This window comes from Arachis ipaensis, chromosome B09, assembly GCF_000816755.2.
Source record: "Arachis ipaensis cultivar K30076 chromosome B09, Araip1.1, whole genome shotgun sequence".
NCBI lineage: Eukaryota > Viridiplantae > Streptophyta > Magnoliopsida > Fabales > Fabaceae > Arachis > Arachis ipaensis.
Window position 1 is genome coordinate 127895653 of NC_029793.2, and position 10129 is coordinate 127905781.

Consider the following 10129-nt stretch of genomic DNA (forward strand, 5'->3'; position numbering starts at 1 on the left):
GAGGAAGGTGATGGTGTCGGGAGGGAGTGTGTAAGAAAGAAAGAAAGAAAGAAAAAGAAAGAAAAAGAAAGAAAGAAAGAGAGGTTGTTAACTGTGAAGGGAAGAAAGCTAAAACCCTGAAAATTTCATTTTGGGTTTGGGGAAAAGGGGTCGCATTCAACGGTGGTGCGAGCCGTATCAGATTGTTGTCCTCTACTCTCACTAGTCATTACTCATTACGACAGTGATTGGTCCAATTGAAGGGAGCGGGAGACATCTCGTTTTATAATTCTCTTTTGGCCTTCCTCTCCTAAAATTGCTCACTCTAGTAATAATATTAATAACAATATTATGTTCATATCCAAAATTAATATATAAATTATTTAATTTATTTTTAATGTGTATTTTATATTTAATAATGGTCTTTATTATTGTTAGATCCAAAAAAGTCCAATAAATCTGCAAGGATTATATCCTTTAATTATGTGTATCCATCTATTTAAAATATGAGTAATTCGATCCGTATTTAACTCAACTTTCATGATACGAAAGACCTTGTCAGATTACTATTTTAAATACTCATTCACAGGTAACTATTATTTCAACTTGGAGTAATTCTACAAATATGAAAGAATAACTATTCACTACTACAAGTGATCACATTCAAGAATAATGGCTAAGTCATCACTTACTTCTATAAATACTCCATCAAAATTCATTATTTTTCAATCTCAATTCATTTAAATTTATCTAAAATTTTTGCTAACTTAAACATCATAATCTTTTACAAGTATCTTACCTACATCCACATAAAGACTTCGGACCATTTTTTTCTCTCAATGAACAAATAAGATATTTCAAACCAAAAGAGTCTAGACTTGCCTCATTTTGATTTTAGGTATTTCTTCAAAACAATATCTTCAAATTCTACTATTGATATCATTTTANTTTGAAGTTTTAAATTTAATTTCTAGAAATAATTTCTTTTGTAAAATTAAAATTTATTTTTTTAAAAAAAGAGCATTTGATATTTTCATATCAAAGGACTAAAAGTTAAAATATGAAAGTATTATTATATCTCTCAATTATTACGTTTCTTATAAAAAAAAATCCCCCTTTTATTGGTATTGGAGATTATTTTGAAAATTAAAACTTTATTTCTAAGTATAATAAAACAAAAATATCTTAATTTAATCTTAAAAACATTAAAAACAATTCTCTATTCTATAGTAATAAATAAATAAATTTCTTACAGTATTTGAAATATAATATTCTTAGACGTAATATTCTTAAAATTATAATTTCTTGAAATATATTTCTAAATCTGCTAAGCTGTTCTTAATTTTTGCTTGTAAATTTTGATTTTAGATCACAGAGAAGAGGGAAAAAATGCTGAAAACGTAAAAATTTAACTCATCGTTCCTCCTCGCATTCTGTGCAAAATTGAAACCCACATTTTGAGGCTCAAATAATGAAATAAGTATGTCATCAATTTTTCTTCAGATAACAGGACTTGAAAGCCAAATTTGTTTATTACGCTACATTCAATTAATCACATCACCCGATATTATCAGCATGTCACATCCCCTTTGCCTTTTCGCGCACCACAACAATCAGGAGCATAGAGATTACAGAAAACTATATATGCAGGAAAAAACCAGCCATTATTCTACTCAAAATTGGACTAGTTTTTAACAAATATACAGAAATGAAAGAATACAAAATTTATGCTATGTCAATTTAATTGAAGAATGGGGTTTCTATATTCTATGAGTACATTTATAGTCGAACTGTGTGTCTTCTGTGCCGCTTTAATCGACCGTGGAAAAAAAAGGCCATGAAACCAGATGGGTAAAACTCCTTTAGCTCTCTGTCTCAATCTTTTTCAGAGACTTGAGGGCTGAGTGTACGTATTCAGTTAATGAATGGAAAAACAGAATACTGTTCTTCAGTGATCTGAGCCAAATACCAATGTTGTTAGAAGAATCAAAGCTTCTTCAATCCACAAGACAAATTCCTGAGTGAAACAAAATTGGTTTCACTTGCAGGGTCAGGTCAGAAGCTTTTTGCCAGGTAAAATTCTCAAATTTAAGCTCTCCTATCGTCCAAGTGATTTCTGCTTGTAACCATACTTCATTCTTTCGTATAGTTTCTCTTTTGTTTTTCTTTTTTTATCCATTTTTACCCTGTATCTTTCTTCCCTCTCCCTTTCATAAATCCCATGCCAGTGCACTTCTCCTGTCATCGGCCACAACCATGTATCCCTTGGATGGTCGCCATCGTCTGCAGCCTCAGCTAGGTCTTCATCCATTTTCTTCAACAATGAAAAATCAAAGTATTTTGCCCACATAAAACTCTTCCGTTGTTCAATTGGATGCTGCTCTTGCATGACGCCAGTGGTGACATTTATATATACCATCTTCCGCGCACTATGATAAGCCCATACATTGATGAGAAGTTCCAACACTCGACAGTAACAATGCTCTTTCTGCATGGAATAAAAGTAAGAAATACATAAAATTTCATGTAAACTAAAATGAAAAACCAAATGCAAACAAAGTACCTCGATCTTGGAAGAGCCTAAAAAGCATGTTGCAACATCACTGGAATCTCGGTGCAGACCATCAATGGAATCAACAAACATCCTGCACTCAATTGATCGATCACAATTCAACTTCTTGTTTCAGATGCATAAAAAAAGTGCATTTGACTAACATCCTATTAAGAGGCTAACATTGCTTCATTAATTACCGAGAGAACATCATGAACTCCAGGAAAGAAGGGGTTGGCATCACCCAACTGTGCAGCGCTGACCAATAGCCGCCATCTTCAGGCATGGGCGGAAGCGCTTCTACATGGGATGGCAATGCATACATCTCGCGAAAGGCTTCTTGAAAAATAGTTCTGATGCAATTTGAAGCAGAAAATTTTTTTAACATATTGCAATACCTCAGGAAAAACGTCCAACAACAGAACAAATTGAATATATAATGAAATATTCCATATTATATACCTGCAGTTGCCTCCATTTAAGATGTCACACATGGACCAAAAAGTAAGTGCATCGTTGCTCCCTGTCACATCCCCAACCATGTCCAATCGCCCCCAAAAATATATTACATCTCCTCTAAGATTATCTTGCATTTTCTCTTCCAAAACCTTTTCAGCATCTGCTGACAATGCTTCCTGCTTTGGCAATCAAAATTTTAAGCAAAGATTTTGGAGAGAACTTTTCATTGTTTCATTGTGATAAGGGGGAAAAAATGAAACAAAAATAAAATGAAGGCCCATTTTTCTCAAACACATTATTTATAGCCTCAATTGATAACCTAAATAAAAAATAATTTAATATGCTTAATTAAATTTAAAGGGTAGAAGTACTATAAGATATTTCCTTTCTATATTTGTTATAAAAGCTAGGTTGAACATACACACAAAGGCCTACTATAGTCTAGTATATTGTAAAATATTAAACTGACATAAGGAATACCTTCCTACCAGCAGCACGCCAAGATTGAAACCCAATCCAAGGCCTCATGTGCACGCTATCCACCCTATTTGCAATTGCAAACATTCCTCCCATTTCACAAAGTATGTTCCGAAAATATGTGTCATTCAAAAGTGGCAAGCGACCAACTGCATCCACATCATCAGAGATTTGTCTCTGTGCTTTACTAGACTGCCAGAAATCATATTTCATTATTATTAAAAAAAAAAGGCTCAAAAAATTATTTACAGTAGAATTCACATGTTAGACTGACAAGATGACATTTTTTTTTAATTATTTACCTACAACAAGTTGTCATGGGAACAAGAGCAAGAATTATCTAAAATACACTATATAACAGATATACAATCAAGTACTAGCATACTAACGCTTATCCATTTATATCTCCTGCTAAAGGGAAGATAGAATAGAAGAAATGAAGTAAAAGAGAACTCTAAATTAAAGATCTTTAAACGGTACCCAAGAAGCCTATCCATCTCTATCTTCTTGCTAAGGGAAGATAGAGGAAATGGAATAAAAGAGAATAAGTTAGAAATCCTTAAAACGGTAAACCCTAGAGGCTAGAATTATTTATCTATCCAAATCTCTTCTAAACTAGCAAGAAATAAACCAAGAAAAAAGGCAACAAAACAGAGAGCCCAAAGGTAACTCGGGACAAATTGTCTTAACTATTGAGAAAGATACCCACAAGGCTTAAACCACGGTACAAAGAACCATGGTGCAGAAATGGCCAGCCTCCAGCTCCATTGTATATCTCATAAATACACACTGGTTGTCCTGTTCTCTCAAGTTCTCCTTCATCCCTTTCATTTGATTCAAACTTCAGCTTCTCGGACTTTCTAGCATTTCGATATATCTCATCCCATACACCAACAGCTTTCTCCATCCTCTCTTCAACCTACAAGAAAAAAATGATTGTTTAAAGTGAACTGATAATCATGGGTCGTAAAATATTAAACAAATATAAAGGCAGTCAAATCTGAAAATGGCAGGTTGGAAGATAAAACTGATCACTGCCATTACTAAAATACATCATACCTCTTCCATTTCCAACATATCATTCTCTTCAGATATTTCAATTTCTCTCAGAATATCCCAATCCAATTTAGTTAATTTATCTAGCACTGGAACCTCTGTTCCATTCTCAGAGTTGTCTGCTGAATAATTAAGACTAGTCAACTCCTGCTCAACAGTATAGACAATGGTATCTTCTTTGATGGAAAAATCATCATCCATCTTCGGCAAGTCGATGCCTAGTTCTATTTCATTCTGGAACAGATTCCATTCCCATCCCCCTTGTTTAATCTGATAAACAGGACCTGGCAGTAAAGCATCCGAGGGAAAATTAAGTACATTCTCCAGAAGCCTTGCATAGCCAGTGATGCACTCCAATGCTTGCACATTTCTTGCAAGCTCTCTTCCAGATGAAGCAATTGCTTGGCCAAATTTAGAAAGGCCTCCATTTGAAAGCAAAAGTGAAAACGAATTCATCAAAGCTTCAGGATTGTGTTTAGAGAAATATATCCCGTGGACTCCATCCACAATCTGCAAGTAGAAGACAGCTCAGTGAAAATGAAGATAGAAGTAGCAATTGTTACAAAAAAACGAAATAAATAAATCAAACTTACATATTTTCTCAAGACAGGAATATCAGGTGCAATGACTGGAATTTCGAAAGTCATTGCTCTGATTAATAATGGAGGGAAATCCTGCACCTCTTGAGCAGAACCATATAGGACGATATCAGCCATCAGCAGAACACTATTCACATCACCATTCAAGCCATAACGCCTTATAGAACCCTGAGGAAGTCCCAAGCGGGAAGCAACTTCCTACACCAAAAGTTAAGGGATCACCATATGAAAGACTCCAAGCTTAGAAAAGTTCCGAAGTACAACTCAAACATAACAAAACAAAGTGTTGCCACTAATACAATTCAGAGGGCCCTCTTCAATTGTCACTTCCAACTTTGGAGGAAAGCTTCTCCCAGTATGTATATATTTTTTTACCACAGAACAGAAGGCAAGATCAGAATAAAATGCCATATGTTTACAGTTAAATCCCAATAATGCTTCATTAGTGCATATAACAGCAGAGTAATCACACATTAACGGCTGATTCAAAAACAAAATGATTTCTCAAAGCAACTCAGATAACACACAATATTCACAATCATTTTCTGATCAACTTCTTGGGACAGCTAAAACTTGAATGACTCAACTATCTTATATTTCATTGCTATCAAGATAACAAGTGGCACAAAGCACATTTTAAAAGACAGACTACCTGTAAAGCATCATCATAACCATCAGTGGAATTGCCACATAAGAAAACAAATTTAAATGACCCAGATGCATCATTCCTCATGGCATACTTTGTCAGTAGAGGTCCTATTGAGTGCATTGCAACAGCATAGTCCCAAGATATCTCATCATAGAAGATAGTGCTCCCAACAACTAGAACTACCATATCATTTTTACCAAATCCATTAAGTTCTCTAAGCTGATCCTTTGAGTGGGTCTTACTATAGCTTTCAGAAGTCCACACATCAACCGGTGATCCAGGAATCACAAAGAAATTCCCACTATCAAGCTGACTATAGAGCATCTGATACAGGAAAAAATCAAAACTGAGCAGTGGCTCGATAACATTTAAGGCAAGTGCAGAGTGGAACAAATTCTACTACTATCAAATAACTATGCCTTTCTACAACAGCAACTTTACCGGATAAGTGAAATCTGGAAAGACAACGACACTAGCTCGGCTAAAAGCACTTCTCCAATGAGAAAGAAGACGTTCCAAACCCATTTTCTCATAAACCGGAAGACGGCTTGAAAGGCTATCTTCTTGAATAATCCATATCAATGGTACTGAACAAAAAGGCTCCTGCATAAGGCTGCACAAATATAAAACTCACTAATCAAAGCATCTAACATTTTGATAAAAATTGCTTTTGACTAAGGAGAAGGTAAGAAACATGCCATATTACACATAAAGTTTGATATATTAACACCATCTACGAATAACTGACTTCTTAAGTACTTGCTGAAAAGAGTGTGTGTGTGTGTCTGATGGTTTTCGGGGGGAACGGGGAAAGGGGGAAAACACACAAAGAATGGCAACACTTTTCAACTACATCACACCAAATTGAAAACCCAGCCTAAGTCAAAATTTTGTTACTTTAGAACTGAATAGGATAAACAAAAAACAAAACCCACCTTGAAATGGCTTCTTTTGCTTCTAGGGAGTCCACAATGACACCTTCAAAACTGTGGGGAAAAAAAAGGAAAAGGAGAAAAGGTTACTACCAATATCAAGTTGCAATGGATTTTGTTAAAAATGCTGCAGGTAAACCGCAACTTGAACCTCAGTGTCAAACAGGAATCATAAGTTCAGTAAATGAGACACATACATTGACCAGTCAATCTGGGCGTGCTTCTCAGTTCTCAAAGAAGAGAGATCACCATCTATGCTTTTCCATATTGAACGGGCCTTCCCATGCCCTACTGCAAATATCTGCCAATGACAAGGAGAAATGCATGAGCCTCTCAAAATCTTTACTTAATTACAATACCAAACATGAAAAATAACAAGTTATACCATCAATTGAGTAGGGAACTCATTTTGGCAAGGATTCATGTATAATTATTTGGAGGACTTGGATCTCAGGGCTAGATTTCGGGAAGTTGTATCAGTCTCTATAGAAAATTTGAAATACCATAAAAAAATACAAATGACTTACCCTAAAAAGGTAACCCAATTTCTGTAGATTCTGAATCACAGTAACCAGCATCAATGACCGGGGATCTATCTTCATGTGTCCTAATATCTGACAAACGAAACAAGCACAGATAAATATCCCAAGAATGCAATTCAATTTATAAAACAAAATTTAGTTAGATGTTTTCATGCAGGATAGACAACATGACCAATGACAGAAATGAATGGACATTTGAATTTGATCATCCAAAAGCTTAATAAAACCTTAATCTTTGACAATGATATCAACCCTTTCCTTCCCTTCTTTGAAATTTTTGTATAAACGGTCCAAATAACAAGCCCATTAGTAAACCCTCACTTCTCTTGGTTAATTTATATGTACATAAAACTCCTAAACATCGAGTATAGCTCCTATGAAAATGACCAATTATAGGCTGCATGAATGTTGTCCTATAATTAGTGAACTAAATATCTTGATCTATTCAAACTTCTATCCACAAAAAAGCCTATGTGGGTTTCAAACCTCTTTCCACCAAACAAAAAAGGAAATTATCCTGCATTATAAAAAAAAAAATTAATTCAAAGAGTTCCTGATTATTTTTGTTCTTATTATTATTATTTTGGTATCAGGGAAGCAGTAAGACCTGCCATTGAAATGGGAATGGCAGGCAGGTTTGGTGCAACTATTAACATTCACCGAGGACCAAATCTAGTATCAAGTGCTTCCTAATGAAACTATGTCCCACTTGGTTGCAAGGTCAATATGACACTATGAATGGCAAAGACATCCCTAGACCAAGAATTCATGCAATTTTCATTCGTATTATTAACCACCAAATCAGACAACGAAAATGCCAAGGTGCAGATACCCCCAATCTCGGTCCTTCACCTCTTACACATACGCAAAAATAGAATTTTGAATTCATTTGATAAATAACATCAAGAACAACCTTTGATTAATCACACATGCTTTATGCTAGTCCACTCCCTCACAAACTCTTGCTATTCAGGTAACTTTTGAACTACAAATTAGCTCGGCCAAAGAAATCCCAAGAATACACATTCCAAATCCGCAATATGTCAGTGTAATTCCTGTTCCACTTATCGGGCAGGGGAATACATTTGAAAAACTGGGAGAGGAGGGAGAGGGGATGCATGTTATTTGTGCTCAAGGAAGTATAAAGAGTCTGGAGTTTAGTAATTCCACAGAATGCTTGATACTCCAATCATGATTAACTTACTAAACTGAATAACCAATATGGTTCATAAAACAACAATAAGTCAAGCCTTGCCCCACAAGGTGGGGCTAGTTTCATGAATCAGATAACACCATGCCATACTGTCATAAACCATGCCAACAATCAAACCAACATTGTCCTTTGAAACAATTAAGAACACTTTTTAGTGTTTCTATGAGGCAGAAGACTAGCAGTAAACATCCACACTGTACTAAACAAGCAACACCGAAAAAAAAAAAAGGAAAAAGAAAATGAATCCAGTCAGTCTACAAAAGTAAATAACATGTACAGTTCTTCTGTCAAAAATCATAATCCAAACAGATCCTCCAAAGAAAATATCTTCTGTGATAACTAAAGCATAAACGGAACAGAATAAACAAATATTTGAGTACTTCATTAATTCATCCAAATCACAAGTAACGCAGCCCAGGCTCCACAACCCCACTTGTAATAATTAACATTAAAACATATATATAGCTATAGATACCTATTATATTAAACAACGTTGATTTGAAAGCAACTATTGATTACATATACAATACAGCCATTCTAAAAGAACATCAATTAATAAAAACCAATCAAAAAAGTAGGGAAGAAGAAGAAGGAGGAGGAGGAGGAGGAGGAGGAGGAAAGAGAACTCACGAGAGCTACCCTGGGAGCACGAACACCAACCCTAGGCTGTGACCTTACCCGATCGAGCCCATCGCCGGCGAGGAACCTCTGCGAAAGCCTTCCAGGAACGAACTTGAGAGTGCTCCCGAACTTCAGCCCTTCCCGTAAGTGCCTCCCACGCTCGCCACGCTGCCGGAAAACCGACGTAATGGAGTTCTGCATCACCATCGAAGCCAGGGCGAAGAGGAACACAACCGCGATGATCATGCCGTAGAATCCGGACTTTCCCTTGAAGAACGGGAACAGCCATAGCAGGCCCTTACGCGTGAACCGGTTATGAAGGTGAGATCGGGCGGCGGCACTGCCACCGGCGCCGGCGGTGGTCCTCGGAAGTTGTCGATCGGAGGAAGAGGCGCGCTGGCGGTCAGAGTGTTGGTATTGATGGTGGCTAGGGTTCCGCTTGACGGGGAGTCGACCTCGGATCGAGTGAAATCCCACGTCACTGCCGTTGCCGGCGTCGTCGATCTCCGGCTGCGACGACGCGTTTCGGGACGATGCGTACATAATGGAGAAGATTTGTCTGTGTCTCGTATTTTGTTTTGTGTTTTCCCGGGAAAGTGAAGGAAAATGTGAGTGTGTTATTTGCAGAGAAGAAAAAGGAGTAGTAGTGATTGAAGAGGTTGCATTGGTGTATTGTTTCTTTTTGGGTAAATTTCACTTTCGATTTGGTTTGCTTCTTTTTCTTTCTATTCTACCCAGTTTTTGTCAACCTTTGTTGTTAATGTCATGTGAGTGATGAATTGAAAATGAAAAGGAACCCACTCTATCTCTCTCCCTCCCTCCTCACTCGCTTTCTCTTGTCATTTTCTTTTATAATTTTCGGATGTCATTTCTTTTATCTATTTAATAATGCCCCCACTCCCACGTAGTTATATATCATTTATAATTTATTTCATCTAATTTAATAAATACTGTATTTTAGCACCGTATTTTTATTCATAATTTAATGCAATTACCTTCGTATAAAAAAATTATTCATTTGGTCAATAAAAAAATAATTATTTTTGTTAAT

The 10129-nt window shown here is 36.1% G+C and overlaps 1 protein-coding gene across 2 annotated transcripts; it reads right to left on the reverse strand.

The window, feature by feature from the left end:
* Nucleotides 1484-9923, reverse strand: LOC107618260. Of its 2 annotated transcripts, none has more exons than XM_016320271.2 (14): nucleotides 9088-9923; nucleotides 7230-7316; nucleotides 6900-7003; nucleotides 6706-6756; nucleotides 6212-6383; nucleotides 5774-6094; nucleotides 5116-5319; nucleotides 4526-5032; nucleotides 4176-4385; nucleotides 3470-3658; nucleotides 2993-3165; nucleotides 2731-2883; nucleotides 2543-2624; nucleotides 1484-2467 (listed from the first exon to the last, which is right to left on the reverse strand). In XM_016320271.2, the coding sequence occupies exons 1-14, from the start codon at nucleotides 9619-9621 to the stop codon at nucleotides 2078-2080; spliced, it is 3177 nt and encodes a 1058-aa protein (XP_016175757.1). In that variant the 5' UTR covers nucleotides 9622-9923; the 3' UTR covers nucleotides 1484-2077. The 2 variants fall into 2 exon arrangements, with proteins under 2 accessions (XP_016175757.1, XP_020966003.1); XM_021110344.1 differs by lacking the exon at nucleotides 9088-9923 and adding an exon at nucleotides 7088-7158 and having other exon boundaries at nucleotides 7230-7314.

Bases quoted from the DNA above. Each gene is read 5' to 3' on its own strand.
- LOC107618260 (XM_016320271.2), bottom strand. From the start codon at position 9,621: ATGTACGCATCGTCCCGAAACGCGTCGTCGCAGCCGGAGATCGACGAC. The intron at 6,384-6,705 runs GTGGGTTTTGTT...ATATTTGTGCAG, and splicing joins GCAAAAGAAGCCATTTCAAG to CCTTATGCAGGAGCCTTTTT. The intron at 6,095-6,211 runs GTAAAGTTGCTG...TTCCTGTATCAG, and splicing joins TTCCAGATTTCACTTATCCG to ATGCTCTATAGTCAGCTTGA.